Source organism: Engraulis encrasicolus, chromosome 8, assembly GCF_034702125.1.
Source record: "Engraulis encrasicolus isolate BLACKSEA-1 chromosome 8, IST_EnEncr_1.0, whole genome shotgun sequence".
Classification (NCBI taxonomy): Eukaryota; Metazoa; Chordata; class Actinopteri; order Clupeiformes; family Engraulidae; genus Engraulis; species Engraulis encrasicolus.
In genome coordinates, this window is record NC_085864.1 from 44,761,191 (window position 1) to 44,778,690 (window position 17,500).

The window sequence follows — 17,500 nt, forward strand, 5'->3', positions numbered from 1 at the left end:
TGTGCAGGAAATGGTCAAAAAAGGTACTGCAACTATGCTGCTCATTGAAACTTGAAATGTATCATGTATGAAAAGTGCAATTTTCCCAGTCAAAATGAATACTTAGAATTTGATGGTGGTGGTAAGAAAAAGGTAACATTAGTGAATGGGCAGCATGAATTCTGGAAATAAACAACTAAAAATCTCACACAGTGTCCCTTTAACTACCGGTATTAGCACGCCCCTATTACTGTCCTATTCCTGTTACTGCAGACTGGCTAATGGGTCCTGCTGTGCTCTTCCCAGACATGATGAGGGCCAAGATCACAGAGGGGCTAAAGCTCCTCTCCTCCTCCTCCTCCTCTCCTCTTTTCCTCCTCTCCTCCTCCTCTCCTCTCCTCCTCCTCCTCTCCTCTCCTCTCCTCTCCTCCTCTCCTCTCTTCCTCTCCTCTAGTCTCAGCTCCTCCTCTCCTCTCCTCTCCTCCTCCCTCTCTCCCTCCTCTCCTCTCCTCTCTCCCTCCTCTCTCTATCTCTCCCTCCTCCTCTCCTCTCCTCTCCTCTCTCTCTCCCTCCTCCCCTCCTCTCCTCTCCTCTCCTCTCCTTATCCCCCTCTCCACTCCTCTCCTTCTCCCTCTCCCTCTCCCCTTTCTATTTTTCTCCCCCTCCCTCTCCTCTCCTCTCCATCTGCCAGACATCTGTAGACCACAAAGCAGTACCGGCACAGCCACAACAACCCCCTTCCACACACACACACACACACACACACACACACACACACACACACACACACACACACACACACACACACACACACACACACACACACACACACACACACACACACACACACACACACACACACACACACACACACACACACACACACACACACACACATAACATACACCAAAACATCACGCAACACACACCCAACTCACACCCAACACCCAGTACAGTAGAACCATAGTACAACCACAATGCACGCACACTGTTGCACAGGCACTCATACTTAAATAAAGACATAGCACACCCACACACCACACAGCTTAGCCACAGCACACTTACAGTAACACCCAGCACAGCCACAATAAACACACACACACACACACAACAAACACACTAAACACCAAGTACAACCACAACACACAAACTCTTGCACATGCACACACACTTACTGTACTGTACAAAGACATAACAACACACCCACATACACTGCGTGGCATAGCCAAAACACACTCACTGAAACACCCAGTCCAGCCACAATAAACACACGCACGCACACACACACACACACACACACACACACACACACACACACACACACACGCACACGCACACGCACACGCACACGCACACACACACACACACACACACACCAGGCAGTATAGACAGAAGACTCACACACACATTCACTCATAATAACACAAACAGGCCCCGGCTGCATCCGCCTCTCGTTCAGCACCCCAACACAACCCCACCCCACCTACCCTCTTCAACCTCTCCTCTGCTCTCTGCTTGCCCCTCCTCTCCTCTCCTCTCCTCATCTCTTCACTCCTCCCTCTCTCTCCCCCTTCCTCTCTTCTCTTCTCTTCTCTTCTCTTCCCTCGCCACACCCTCTCCTCTCTTCTCCTCTCCCTCGCCTCCTCTCTTCTCTCTTCTCTCCTCCGCTCTTCTCCCCCACCCCACCGTGGCATTCCCAGACATCCTGCCCGACCCACTGCACTGTAATTTGCCTGCGTCTGCACTGTACACCCCCCGCTACACTACTAAGCCTTCGCTCCAGGACATCTCCACTGTGAGGCATGCAGACACACAGGCACGCGCACGCACACACACACACACAGACACACACACACACACACACACACACACACACACACACACACACACACACACACACACACACACACACACACACACACACACACACACACACACACACACACACACACACACACGATGTGAGCGGGGGGGGCAGTGAGCGTGCAGACTAAGCATGGCCTGAGGGGCAAAGGTGTGTGTGTGTGTGTGTGTGTGTGTGTGTGTGTGTGTGTGTGTGTGTGTGTGTGTGTGTGTGTAGCTTGTGCACGCGTGCATGCTTGTCCTTAAAACATGTAGAGTCGTAAACACCATGAGCCTGAATGACAGTACTGCATCCTGTCTTACTTTTAACTTGGTTTTGTAACACTATTTCATAGTTGCAGTTTTCCTGACACTTACCTGTATAAGGCTGTGAATTCATGTCAAGAAAAATGCAAGCAAATACTGTTTCAAGCGAGTCAGCATCCACTACTCAATTAGGACAATATAACATAACGTTTTGTAAACTTTTGAGCTACGATGCCGTTCGGCAACAGCTACCGCAGCCAATTGGCATGTCGAAATGCTTGCATTCTGTCGCTTATATCGCTCATGTCAATCTTACTATGAAAGCAATCTAGCAACTCTATGTAGCTTTTGTCTCTTCTGGTGTGTTCGTGTAGCCTGATAAACCAGCCTAAATTTGAGAAGGGTATAATTTAGTCTGGCCCCGATGAACGATACCTCCGAAGATTGTTGATGAGAACGACCTGTTGCTTTTTCAAACCGTGCCGGTACTCTGACCAATCGGCGATCTTTGCCGTTGATGTGCTTTCCCAACAGTGTTGCGAGGTTCGTCGTCACTCCCTCAAAACCCCGCCCGCTTTGATTCAAAACAAATAGCTGCGTTGTGATTGGTTTTGCCCGACACAGCGTTCAAACGTTCTCAGATCCGAGACCAGACCCACTCACTAACTGAAAAACGTTGGTGTCCAGCGGGTGGCGCTGGTTTACCAGGCTAGTGTTCGTGGGGTAACGGTCCATACCTGAGGGGCTCTTGGGACCCCCATTGAGCGACACTACAGCACCAGAGAGAGTAGAGAGAGAGAGGTTCCATTGGCCCATTGTTTCCGGGTTCTATTATTGCAAGGGGAAGGGGGGGGGGGGGATCCCCCTTTAGGCAGACCTAAGGACTGTTCTATTCAATGCTAGGAGTATTATGACACGCCCCTTTAGGCAGACCGGAACCTGGTCATATTAGGTGCCCATAGCAACCTATTACATTGGCATATCTCTATATACTTAAAGAATCTCAGACAGTACTACATACAAGCCAAAGGTGAAAGGTCAACCAGCCCAGGCCACTCACCTCCAGGACGGGGTTGGACTGCAGCAGGCGGTCCTTGACGGTCTGCACGTGGTCGCTGGCGGGGCAGGTGATGGCGTAGTACTGCAGGACCTTCTTGGAGGCCTCGGTCTTCCCGGCGCCGCTCTCGCCGGAGATCAGGATGCACTGGTCCCTCCGCTCCGTGCGCATGGCCCTGTACGCGTTGTCCGACACCGCATAGCTGGGAGATGATGCAACAGTACACAGAGGCACAGTGGTTGGAATGATATAGTAGTAGTAGCAATATCAATTCACATAATCTGTCATATAGACTTTCAGCCACCCACCTTTGCATTTATTCTTTCATTCATTCATTCATTCATTCATTCATTCATTCATTCATTCATTCATTCATTTGTCCATCAATGTAATCTATGTATTCCATGCTCAATATTCCAATTCCTCATTCATTCATTAATCCACCCGCCTGACCCACCTATCCACCTATCCATCCATCCATCCATCCATCCAGACAGACAGACAGCATGTTAATGTGGCTATGGCACTGTAAGCTCTGCTGAGAGTCCTTCTCTGTGGTGGGCATTGTCTAGCTGTGTGCAACTGCTGTGGAATGCAGACATAAAGTACATATGGAGAGCCAGATAGAACATGCTGTCCCAAGATAATGGTGAAATACCAGACCATGTATGCTTACTATGCTATATCACCCTTCAGGAACAAAGTACAGGCACAATGTTTGTTCGTTCATTCATTCATTCGTTCATTCGTTCATTCGTTCATTCATTCATTCATTCATTCATTCATTCATTCATTCATTCATTCATTCATTCATTCATTCATTCATTCATCAGAGGTGATTTAATGCAGTCATGGCATGGTTGGAGGAATCCTACTGTGTGGTATGGTATGCAGTAGTGTTGTCAGCACATTCAGCCTGACGTACAGTGAGTTGGGGTCAGTTGTCCCATGCCCAGAGACAGAGGGGGTCAGTTAAGCCACGCCCAGAGACAGAGGGGGTCAGTTGTGCCACGCCCAGAGACAGAGGGGGCCCAGAATTGGGTTCTGATTACAGTGAGTGTACTGTATGTATTTGTTAGCGGGGGCCTTTCAGACGGATCAGCTGTCAACAGCCCTGCATGAGTGCCTGTGTGCGTGCGCGTGTGCGTGTGTGTGTGTGTGTGTGTGTGTGTGTGTGTGTGTGTGTGTGTGTGTGTGTGTGTGCGTGTGTGTGTGCGTGTGTGTGTGTGTGTGCGTGTGCGTCTGTGTGTGCGTGTGTGCGTGCGTGTGTGTAGAAATGTTCCTGGACAGAGGGCCTGCTGCTGCCTGTCACTCAGTGTGGTGACGTGACGTGGGTATGACTGATGAAGGGGAATCCGGCAGCGCTGCTTCTGTTGTTTCAGGCCCTCACCACCACATCACTGCAGCGACCAGATAACCGCTAATGTACATAGATACCGCAGGCTCCCGGCACTTAGGCAGCGGGTTCAATACCGGGTTCAGAAAGTGAAAATCCCCAGGCCATGTTTTCATTCTCACGCAGGTGACTTCCCTGAGCACAGAGGCGGACTTTGCATTAGGCAAACCTCGGCAATTGCCTCAGGCCCCGATCAAATCTGACCTACATAGGGGCCCCAACTAAACACACAAAAAAGTAGGCTGGATCTTAATTTGTCACTTACATAAAGTAATCGGAGATATATATGAGAAGAAACACTAAAATGGCACCAAAACACAGAATTTTATGTCTAAATAATAAACTTATGGGGCCCAATGTTTATATTTCGTCTAGGGCCCCAAATTGGCTAGATCTGCCCCTGCTGAGCAGCAGCTGATCTGAGGCTCTTTGGCAGAGGTGCATAAAGTAAAAGTAGGAGTACTCTGACAGTGTATCTACCACATTAGCTACAGTGGAATAACTGGTGTGTTAGATCATGTTCTAGTGCAGCGTTTCCCAAACTGTGGTGCGTGCCCCCCTGGGGGTGCGCAGCCTGTCACAAGGGGGTGTGCAAGCTGAATAGAGCAATGGTGGATATGTGTGTGTTTTTTTTATCCAACATTAATGAACGTTGGGTAGTTTTAATTGTTTGATGAATTGTATGCTTGAAGGATCTATCTGAGGTGTAATTTATAACTCCTAGACTTGTAATGCAACAAGTTCCATTGTAATAATGGCAGAAAAAAACGTAAGATCGATGGGAAAAGAGGATTGCCCTAAAATGTTGTGGCTGTGCAACATTCGCTTAAGGGGGTGCGCGAACCACATTGAAATGTAAAAGGGGTGCACAGGGAAAAAAGTTTGGGAACCGCTGTTAGTGTAATTACATCAATAAGAGTACCTCTACTTCTACTTTGTACACCTCTGCTCTTTGGGCACCCCAAAACACCCACACACACACACCTCCCAGCATGGCGGGCAACCACCAAGATGACGGAATTATTTCCTAAGCCCCTCCACCACTTCTAAACGGACAAATAAAAAAAACATTCGGCTGGTGCCCAGAATGGAACAGAACAGGACGAGCCGGTCTGAAATTGGGGAGGGGGGCCATGTGGTTCGGGATGTGGAAGAAATAACAAAAAGTGAGATGAGTGGAGGGGAGAGGAGTGCAGGGCACTGGAGTCTGGGAATGTTGAGCTCATGGCAAAATCAGCCTCATGCGTTTCTTCGACCGTTCGCATTCCTGTACCACGGTGGTCAGCGGAGTTCAAATAATTCCTGAGGAATTCCCGTATCGCTTAGCAACCCCTACAACAGCCTGTGTAAACATGGTGCCCATGCATCACCATCACCATTTGTCTAAACTTTAATGTAGTGCTGGCTTGTGTAAGCACGGCGTGTGTACTGTATTACAGTATGTGTGGCTAGGGGTGAACTGTATGTGCCTACCTGTGTGTGTGTGTGTGTGTGTGTGTGTGTGTGTGTGTGTGTGTGTGTGTGTGTGTGTGTGTGTGTGTGTGTGTGTGTGTGTGTGTGTGTGTGTGTGTGTGTGTGTGTGTGTGTGTGTGTGTTTTTCTCTGTGTGTCTGTGTGTGTCTGTGTGTGTGTGTGTGTGTGTGTGTGTGTGTGTGTGTGTGTGTGTGTGCCTGTGTGTGTGTGTGCTTTCTCACATGTACCAACTGGCGTCATACAGCAGCCTCCAGAGCTGGTGTGGGAATGTGGGAATGTGTATGTATGTATGTATGTATGTATGTATGTATGTATATGTTTATGTGTATTTTGAAAGCACTTTTAGTCAACCTGTGTGTGTGCACGTGTTCATGCACGTTTGCGTGTGTGTTGGTGTGCATGCGTGTGTACGTGCGTGTGTGCACGTTTTCTGTGTGTGATCATGTGTTTGCACAAGCAGTTACAGTGGTGTAGTAGTTGAGTAGAGATATTTATTAATCCTGAGGGAAATGAAGGAAACCCAATGCTGGCGTGGCATGAGAACTCACATGTGTGGGGAGACCTCGTAGAAGTTGACTCCCCGGTATCTCTCCATGTGCTGCTTGGTGTAAATCTCCAGGTCCTTGTAAGGGTTCACCGACACCAACACTGAGCCGATGTACGTCTGTGGGGTGGGGGAGCGAGACAGGAGTGTGTGAGAAGGGTTACAGTGGAAACAAACACGTATATGTACAGTATGCAGATATTATGTACACACACACACACACACACACACACACACACACACACACACACACACACACACACACACACACACACACACACACACACACACACACACACACACACACACACACACACACACACACACACACACACACACACACACACACACACACACACACACACACACACACACACACACACACACACACACACACACACACACACACACACACACACACACACACACACACACACGGAGAAGGGGGAATGATAGGTGGAGGAGATGAGAAAGAGAGGGGGGAAAGAGAGGGAAAAGAGAGAACATCTGGTTTCAATGTTTTTTTGCTTGTTTTTGTCAGTTGACAGATTGAAGAGGAGCACACGACTGGATGCAACCTTCGGAAAAACACTTGAAAGACAGGGACGGATCATGACTCCACGGGCCCCTGGGCCACACAACAAGAAAGGGCCCCCTCTCCATGGGTGTTGCTCATTTACAAAAAGAGTTAGGGTTTTAGACCAGATGTTACAGATCCTACATTGTTGGGGATTCAAGATTTTGTCCCGTAAAAAAATGAAAATACACTTGTTTACAGTGTGATTTTAGCACAATATGAGAATGGAAATATAGAGGTTTGGGCTTCAGGGCCCCCTTGACTTTTGGGCCCCTGGGCCTGATCCTGGTAGGCCCATGTAGTAGTAACGCATCCTTGTTTTAAAGAGGGTGCCCACCCCGCCCACCAAACCTCCACAATAAACCTCAAAGACCAGACCGCATCCCCCTCCAAGCACACAAACACACACAAATATGAGGAAGTGGTCAACTCAGCAGCACACTGGGAAAGTGGGAACATGGGGGAAGGGAGTTGCAGAGATGAGGCTGCTCTTGTGCTGGGAAGGTAGCACTGGGGGTTACTGTAGTAAGTGGTGTAGAGATGGGGGACTAGTTAATGATGTTTGTTATGACGTTATTGATGTTTGGAGTGAAGAGTTTTCCTCAGTCAGGGCCGGATTAAGATGGCCTGGGCCTTCTTGGCTACAGGTTGCTATGGGGACCCGAAAGGCAGCTTTCACAACAAATGTACATAGACATTGTCTATAACTGTCTATATAACTATATTCAACACAACAGATGCATTTTTCCATATTGTATCAGGTCAAAATGTTTTACATTTGGCCGATAGGGGGCCCCTTGGCAGGTAGGGGCCCTAGGCTGCAGCCATATCTAGACTGTGCTGTAGTTCGGCCCTGGCCTCAGTAGGCTACTTACATAATTTGTCAAACTGAGTTTAAACTTGAGGTTGACTTTACACCTCACCTTACACCGACATAAACACCTCATTTGTCTTGTAACTACAGGTATGTCTGTTTTTCAGATTAAATAACCACTATCATACCTACTACACAGTGTTTGACTGGGGGATTATGATGACTTTTCAGGCATCTTTCTCAAGCACATCGTATTGCACTTCACCTTGGTGGTAGGGAGAGGACGATGAAGGCTGACAACACTTTGATGGGGGTTACATCTAAAGATAAGCTTTTCTTTGGTATGAGGGGGCTGCGGTCTTGCATAGATAAAGTTCTCTTTTCCATGGGAGCGGTGACATAACTGAAGAGATAAGGGTGGGGGTGGAGGTAGGGGCCGGGTCTTGCATAGATGAACTTCTCCAGTATGGGGGTGTTTACTTGCGTCGCACTATAAATATAGTGGTTGGGGCGGGTTTCTTCTTCTTTTTTGTCTTTTTATGTTTTTTGGTTGGGGCCGGTTTCTTCTTTTTTTCTTTTTATTATTTTTCAGATAAGACATTGGGAGGAGAGACAGGAAATGAGATGGCAGAGAGAGATGAGGAAGGGATCGGCAAATGACCCAGGCCGGAATCGAACCCGGGTCGCCGGTGTAGCAATGCTGTGCCCAGCCGCATGAGCCACCACTGGGCCGGGGCGGGTTTTACTTGCAGTACAATACAACTTTTGATATTATTTTTTTTGGTCTTTTTCGACTTTATTTGATAGGACAGTGTCAGAGGTGGACAGGAAGCGAATTGGGAGAGAGACGGGGAGGGGTCGGCAAATGACCCGGGCCGGGAATTGAACCCGGGTCAGCCGCAATGCAGGCGAGTGCCCTACCGGTTGGCCACGGCAGGGCCACAATACGACTTCTCTATTCTCAGTTTGCAATGAAATTCCCTGGTCAAGGAGAGACAGGATGTGTAACATGTAAACATACAGTAGAACAGTGGTTCCCAACCTGTGGGTCAGGACCCAACCTGTAGGTCGCCAAAGATCCACAGGGGGTCGCCAAGCCTTCTTGATTTTAAGGGGTTTCATTTTAAATAGGCCTACCTTAAATAGCCGATATTGAATACATGTAAATTACAAAGCATTTATTTAAATGATGTATGCATAGAAGCAACAAAATGTAAATGTAAATATTTATTCTATATTTGACCAAAGACGAATAGGCCTAAAGGAATAACATAACTAAAATGAGTTTTCGCAGGAAACAGAGGGTATCATGTGACTCCCTGCGCACGCGCGGTTGGGCCACCAAAGCTTACAATGGTAAAACCATGGGTCCCTGAAGAAAAAGATTGGGGACCCCTGCAGTAGAGCATGGTAGACAGGCATAGTACTTACGTAGATGAGGTTCTCCTTGAAGCGCTTGCGCAGGTTCTCTATGAAGGCCACCTCGCTGGTGTGGTTCTCCAGCAGGACAAAGTCCTGCACCCCCACACGATCTCGAGCCGTCAGGGCGCTCTCCATCATTACCCGCACCCCGTCTACACCCACAGCCTACAGTGGAGATGGAGAGAGGGAGAGAGAGAGAGAGGGAGAGAGAGGGAGGGAGAGAGAGAGAGAGAGAGAGAGAGAGAGAGAGAGAGAGAGAGAGAGAGAGAGAGAGAGAGAGAGAGAGGAAGGGAGAGGGAGAGAGAGAGAGGGAGAGAGAGAGAGGGAGGGAGGGAGGGAGAGAGAGAGAATTCATATTAATGAAACTGCCCAAATACTACGTTTATGTTGCTTTTTGAACAGAGGAGAGCAGAGAGAGAGAGATGTGATGGAGCGAGAGAGAGAGAGAGAGAGAGAGAGAGAGAGAGAGATAGGTGATGGAGCGAGAGAGAGAGGGAGGAAAGAAAGGTGTGAGAGCGAGGGCAACACGTTAGGAGGAGAAAACAAACTCTGTGACTCTAAGACAACAGGCACGCCCCCTCGGCTCGGAGCAGGTGACTGATGTTTGTGAAGCTGCTGCAGCTAAACTCTTCAAGATGTCTTCAGAAGAGAAGAGAAGAGACAGAGGGAGAGAGAGAGAGAGGGGAGGGGGGCGTTCTCACAGCACACAACATGTTCTCTGTTTGCCTTTTCGCTGTGAGCACTTAAGAGATGCGTGCAGTCGTCTCCCTGGGCCCTCTGAGTGGCAGGGCAAGCTCACATCATGGAGCAATGTTTAAAGAGTCACACACATGGCACGAGGAATAATAAACAAAACAAATAGTAAATAAATGGTGACCATCTCACTGTGCACACTACGGCTGTGTGTGCAGCTGTCTCCTCAGGTTTTCTGATTGGCAGGTCAAACTTGTTTCGTGAAACCATGTTTGGGTCAATTACTTTTTTGGGGGGGCTCAGGTGGTACCGCCACAGCTAATGCCCATACATTAATCATTAATTGGTAATTAATTGGCAATGAATTTGCTTCTCAGATAATCCACTAAAAGCTAAAATAATAATAATTTAATCCATACAGGAGGGTTATTAGCTGTGGTTTCACCACCCTGACGTGTGCTACTGCTAAAACGTCATTGACCCATTTACGAAATGCCATATACTGAGTACTGACACAAGCCACTTTCTCAAGGACAACCACAGCCACAAATGACAGCCGGGTCAAAGACGTCTGTCATTCAGTGTTATGGACACCTTCCGCTGACTGTAACTGCAAAAAAACATGATTTTTAAATTGTTTCAAGTGAATGGATGACAGCCGAGGCTTTCATGAATTTCCTGTAACAATAAATAAATAAAAAGAGTCATGTTATTTACAGTTACAGTCAGCAGAAGGCATCCGTTACACTGAATGACAATGCCATTTTGCACGTCTTTGACCCAGCCACAAATGACAACCACAACCACGAATGACAACCACGAATGACAAGTGTCATCCCCTTCCCTCGTGTTCTGAGAAATGTAAGAGCACCAGCCGTACATAATCACTCCATGAGGAAGTGAAGAAAGCCAAAAAACAAAAGAAAGTGAAAATTACACATAAATAAACGGTGACAATTCTGTTTTGCACACTATGGATGTAAAAGTCAGTCAGGACTTTTGAAGGGCATGTCAAGCCTGCTTCATGGAAATATGTTTACTGAATGACATATTGTGAGAATAATAAACACACGCAGCACACACACACACACCGTTACACAGGGCTTGAACAAGCAGCTACGCAGACCCAGTTGCAAAGGGCCTGCACTAAGTCTCAAACAGTACACACACCCACACGCAACAAGCATCAACACCTGCCCTCATGTTCTCAGAAATGTGACCAAGTCGTGACCAGTGACTATGCAGCGTGTATCGCAAAAGTCCCAGGCCGAAGCAAGCGCAGAGAGCCACACCTAAAACAAACAAATTGCTAAAATATAAAACAAAATAAACAACTGCTAGCATGCACAGATGCAAGGAACTGTGCAACTCCACCCAAAAGTTGTCGACCGTTGTAGAGAGTAGAGTGTAGACTCATGAAGGAGAAAGGAGTCGAACTCATGTGAGATGGACTCTAAGGATGAAATGATAACAATAAAAAACAACAGCTTGTCTGCGAAGATACAAGAAACTGAGAAACTCCACCCCAACTTGTCAGTCATCGCAGAGGAGACTAGAGACTAGGCGTACTCATCTGAGCTGGAGTCAAGGGATGAAAAAGTATTTAAAAAAATGATTAAATAATATTTTTTTAAAAACCAACTCCAAGCCTGCACAGATGCAACTTGTGCAAACTCCACCCAAAGTTGCCAGCCATTGCAGTAGAGTACTAGCCTGGGAACTCCCATACTGCCTTTAGTTCTACACAATCGTTTCGATCTGAAAGACAGTATGGCGAGGATGACTCATAACGTACAAGATCATGGGATCTGTGTCATAATGGCCAAGCATTCTGACCTTAACAGTTTCTCTGCCCAATCAGAGAGCAGGGCAGTGTGTCATAATAGCCAAGTATTCCGGCCCCATACGGAATTTACAATAGGCAACTCCCCAGACCTAATCTCACTTGTGATTAGGTCTGGTGTTAACCAGGCAAGTAGAGTAGGACACACACTCATCAACTAGGCGTACCATATAGGCTACTCATCCGAGCTGGAGTCAGAGTCAGAGTCAGAGGATGACATGCACTTACAGCCTGGATGTCATCCATGCCCTTGATGAGTCGCTCCTTCTCCTGCATGGCGCCCTGCGTTCGGCGGAGCAGCTCTCCCAGTTTACCCAGATCCATCGCCCCTCACTCGGTTTATCTGGGCCTGACTTGTCCTGCCTGTTTTGTTTTGTTGCCCCCTCAGTGCAAAATATTTTTTTTTTAAAGAAAAGAGAGAAAATGGCCCTCTCTCTATCTCTCTCAAAACAAAAGAGATGGTCTGGACTGGAGAGGATGTCGTCAACGAGCGATGGATGTGGATGTGTTTGTGCCTGCACGCGCATCTCTCTCTCTCTCTCTCTCTCTCTCTCTCTCTCTCTCTCTCTCTCTCTCTCTCTCTCTCTCTCTCTCTCTCTCTCTCTCTCTCTCTCTCTCTCTCTCTCTCTCTCTCTCTCTCTCTCTCTCTCTCTCTCTCTCTCTCTGCTCACACACACACACACACACACTCACAGACGCAAAACAAACACACAGAGACACACACAATAAGCACACACACAGACACTCTTCACGTTAATGAAGACCTCTTTGTAATGCTGACCACAGAGGATTGGCTGTCATTCTGCTCTCCAAACTACAATGTACAGGGGGGAGAGGGAACACACACACACACACACACACACACACACACACACAAACACGCGCACACACACACACACACACACACACACACACACACACACACACACACACACACACACACACACACACACAGATGCACACACAGATGCACACACACACACACACACACACAGATGCACACACAGATGCACACACACACACACCCACAGATGCACACACGCACACACACACACCCACACCCACAGGTGCACACACACACACACACACACACACACACACACACACACACACACACACACACACACACACACACACACACACACACACACACACACACACACACACACACACACACAGAGAGATGCACACACAAAAGCCTACACTCACACATAGACACCAGTACACATACACACGCACGCATGTGCACGCACGCACACACACACACACACACACGCAACGCACACGCACACCCATACACACACACACACCAACTTCAACAGAGACAAACAGGCCAATATGCATGGGTGGCGTGTGAACGTTACAGCTGCCCGCACTGTTGTTTTGGTATTGACACAGCAGCCCTGCGGGGCCCCATGAGATGCAATAGCAACAGCACACCTGAGATACAGCTTTAATTAAGGAGCACTCAGCTGAGGCAACTAGCCTACACTACAGCAACACAGGATAGAGCACATTCTGACTTACAAGAGGAGGAGAAGTAGAGAGGAGGAGGTGGAGAGGAGAGAGGAGGAGCAGGAGAGGGGAGAGAGGAGGAGAGAGGAGGAGGAGGAGTAGGGAGGAGGAGGAGGCGGAAGAGGAGGAAGAGGACAAGGAGGAGTAGAGAGGAGTTGCCACTGCCATAACTATCATTATTCCTATCATTGCCATGTACAGGGCTCCAGAAGGAGGAGGCGGAGGAGGAGAGAGGAGGAGGAAGAGAGAGGAGGAAGAGGACGAGGAGGAGGAAGAGAGGAGGAGGAGGAGGAGGAGGAGAGAAGGAGGAGGAGGAGAGAGGAGGAGGAAGAGAGAGGAGGAAGAGGACGAGGAGGAGGAAGAGAGGAGGAGGAGGAGGAGGAGGAGAGAATGGAGAGGAGTAGCCACATCCAGAACTATCTTTATTACTACCATTTACAGTGCAGGACTCCAGGAAGGGGAGGAGGAGATGAGGAGAGAAGAGGAGAAGAAGGTGAAGAGGAGAGAGGAACTAGCCACTGCCATTATTACCATTATTCCTATTACAGTTTTTGCCTACTGCTTGCACACAATTTGCTAAATTTCGCTCATAGAGTCAAAACTCTACACACCCACCCAATTACTCTTAACACTTGGAGATAAGCCCTTCACATATATGCCAGCATTTAATGGAGTGTCTTAAGAAGGAAAAAGTGTGCAGTGACATGAGCAAGTGTGTAGCATAAAGCAAAATGTGTGTTGCTGAATTGCATCTACAGTGCTAAGCAGAAGTTTTGTTTGAGGTACGGGCACACTGTGTTTAAGTTATGTTACCAACAACTTAACAATATGCTATTTTGGTCTAAACATCTGCCTATAGTGTTCAGGCAGTAGGCAAATACTGTATTAGCATCTACTACATGACTCCAGGGGAACAATGTGCAGCACCAGAGACACCTGGAAAAGAGTACAGTACAGCACCTTCCCTACAGTAGGAGATGCATATGGATGAAGTCGAGGAGGAGGAGGAGGAGGAGAAGGGTGAGGAGGAGGAGGGTGAGGAGGAGGAGAAGGGTGAGGAGGAGAATGGTGAGGAGGAGGAGGAGAAGGGTGAGGAGGAGGAGGAGGAGGATGAGGAGGAGGAGGAGGAGGAGGAGGAGGGATCGCGAATGCAAAAGAAGGGGTGTAAAGGAGGAGGAATACTGAGGAAAAGAGTAGAGGAAGAGCTGAAGCAATGGTATCACAGCGCTGCCTAGCTAGAACCCATTCACACAAGAGAGGACAAGGAAGAAGAGTGGTGTAAGAGGAGAAGAGGAGGAGGAAGTGGAGTAATAGGAAGAGGAGGAGTGGAAGGAGAGGGGTTACATCTACAACACCAGAGGCGCTAGAGCACCTTCACACTCGGCAGGAGAAGGAGCAGGGATAGGACAAAAAAGATGCAAAGAGCACGCTAAGCCCCCCACATTTGGGCTTGCATGCCCACCCACGGGGACCCCAGTTCGAGTCCGGCCGGAGTCATTCCCCGATCCTCCCCTGTCTCTCTGCCCCATTCGCTTCCTGTCACCATCTTCGAATGTCCTGTCAAATAAAGGCATAAGAGCCGATAAAAAATATTTTTTTTTAAAAAGAGATGCAAAGAGGATGTTGAGGGTTCGATGAGAAGGAGAGGGAAGAAATAGAGTAGGTGAGGAGTACAAAGAATAGGAGGAGAGGGTAAGAGAGCTTTCTTGTTTGTTTCTTTGTGGTCCTTAAGTATCGTCTGTTGTGGTGATCTGTGGTTAATTGTTAATCACACTCTCTCATGTCCACTCAGAATTTCTCTCCTGAAGAGACAATAAAGGATAATCTAATCTAATCTAATCTAATCTAATCAAGAGAGTGGTAAGAAGAGGGGAGATGATGAGTTGAAGTAGGGGAAATAGCAGGAGGGGCAGGACACAAGGAAAAAGAAGATGAGAAAAAGGAACAAGAGGAGGAACAAGAGGAGGTGGGCTGAGGAGGGAGAAAGAGAAGGAAAGGGGAGGCGAGCAAGAAAGAGGAGAACGAAAGAGGACTGAGGAGGAGAAGGGGAGGAAGCAGAGAAGAATGGAGGAGGAGGAGGAGAGGAGGAGGGAGGAGCAAAGAAAAGGAGGAGGGGTGGACAGCATAGCAACGCATGGAGGATGCATGACGTGTGACGCACCAACAGAGGGAGGCCTGTGGAAAAGTGCTGTGCCAGGATGTGACTGTACCGTACGTAGCTAGCTGTGACTGTGCCATCCATCCGTCAGCGTGTGCCACATCAGTGTGGTCACCGTCACTGTCACCGCTGCACTACTTGCTATTACTTCTCTCACTCCGCTCTCACTGTTCCACAACACCGCACTCACAGAGTACTTTTCAAAATGCGGACTCCCGTCCACGGCCCTGTGACTGCTTGTGGCCTTAAGTTTTGCTGACGTCCCTTGTGGCCTCTGCTTGAAAAAAAAAGTTTCCCCAATGTCAGCCTAGCCACAATAACTTTTGGGGGACTATAATTCTTCATTCAATATACCGAAAAATGAAAATGAGAAATTATATTTGAATTGTGTTTTTGCAAGATATTGAAATACACTTCTGTCGTCATGTGACGTCATCGGGAGGCCACGGGCATGCATGGAAGCAAGGGAGGACGGGAGTCGGCATATTAGGAAGCATCCTCAGTGTTCCTTTTCGAACCTCTCTTAAAGGGACACTGTGTGAGATTTTCAGATGTTTATTTCCAGAATTCATGTTGCCCGTTCACTAATGTTACCTTTTTCATGAATACTTACCACCAGCATAAAATTGTAAGTATTCATTATGACTGGAAAAATTGCACCCTTCATACATGAAAAAGGGGATCTTCTCCATGGTCTGCCATTTTAAATTTCCAAAAATAGCCATTTTTAGCTGCAAAAATGACTGTACATGGACCATACTAGAAAATATTTGTTTATTACTCAGTAAACTTTCATGTAAAGATAAAATCGCAGTAGGTAGCCCAGTTTCAATGAGCAGTACGAAGATCCACGAAGAACTAGGGGTCTCGCGAGAGCCAGGCTAAGTTGCAGTACCTTTTTTGACCATTTCCTGCACAGTGTCCTTTTAAGTGTTCAAGAACTTCCTCCCATCGTGCCACCGGCCATGTTTTTTTTTATTTCGCCTTCATCCCCACATTCTTTTCAGCTCACACTCTCCTCTCCTCCCCTCCCCTACACTTTTCTCCTTCCTCACTGGTCCCTCCTTACTTTCTGTGTGCTACCTCTCCTATAGCTCTGTCTTGTTTCCTTTCGTCACCTCGCTCCACTATTCTTACTTCTTTTCTCTCCGCATCTTTCTCCTTTGCTTTCTGTCTCTCCATCCCTTTCTCCATACAATTGTTCTCTCTCTCTCTCCAACACATGGAGAAAGTTCACAGACAGACAGACTCCCCCTTGCTATCTCTCTGTCTCTCTGTCTGTGTGTGTGTGTGTCTTTCTCTCTCTCTCTCTCTCTCGCTCTCTCTCTCTCTCTCTCTCTCTCTCTCTCGCTCTCTCTCTCTCTGCAACACATGGAGAAAGTTCACAGACTGCCCCTTGCTTTCTCTCTCTCTCTCTCTCTCTCTCTCTCTCTCTGTCTCTGTCTCTGTCTCTGTCTCTCTCTCTGTCTCTCTCTCTCTCTCTCTCTCTCTCTCTCTCTCTCTCTCTCTCTCGGAGTCATGGGCAGCCAGATGACAGGGCATTCCCGAAGGACCAATGAGGAAATGTTCCCCTGTGTGGTTGCTGCTAAACAAATGATTCTTATGCAAACTTCACCCACAGTAAATTATGCATTCCTTTCCCATACTGTAACTAGCCAAGAACACTGCCAACTACTCCCACCACTGCTCACATCTGTGACTTCAGTTACAGCCACAGTAGAGGTCTCAGAAGGTCTAAACAAAACACAAAAAAACGCCTTCTGAGGCAAATGATGGATTTAATTCCATATCAATCAAGTAGCATTAACATTTTTAGATGAGTGATTTATCCTTCTCTCGTCCATAACAATCAAATGACAATTTGTGGATCTATTTGTCTTCAGTCATTGTCAGACCCTTTCAACAAGAGAGAGAGAGATCA

At 47.7% G+C, this 17,500-nt stretch overlaps 1 protein-coding gene across 3 annotated transcripts in view; it reads right to left on the reverse strand.

Moving 5' to 3' along the window:
* myo1cb (myosin Ic, paralog b) overlaps positions 1–17,500 on the reverse strand; it is a 111,059-nt gene that overhangs the window by 36,555 nt on the left and 57,004 nt on the right. For all 3 annotated transcript variants that reach the window (XM_063205812.1, XM_063205814.1, XM_063205813.1), the window contains 3 exons: positions 9,380–9,535; positions 6,562–6,677; positions 3,149–3,347 (listed from right to left, as the gene is read on the reverse strand). In XM_063205812.1, coding sequence (XP_063061882.1) covers positions 3,149–3,347; positions 6,562–6,677; positions 9,380–9,535 — 471 coding nt within the window. The remainder of the gene's footprint in view (positions 1–3,148; positions 3,348–6,561; positions 6,678–9,379; positions 9,536–17,500) is intronic.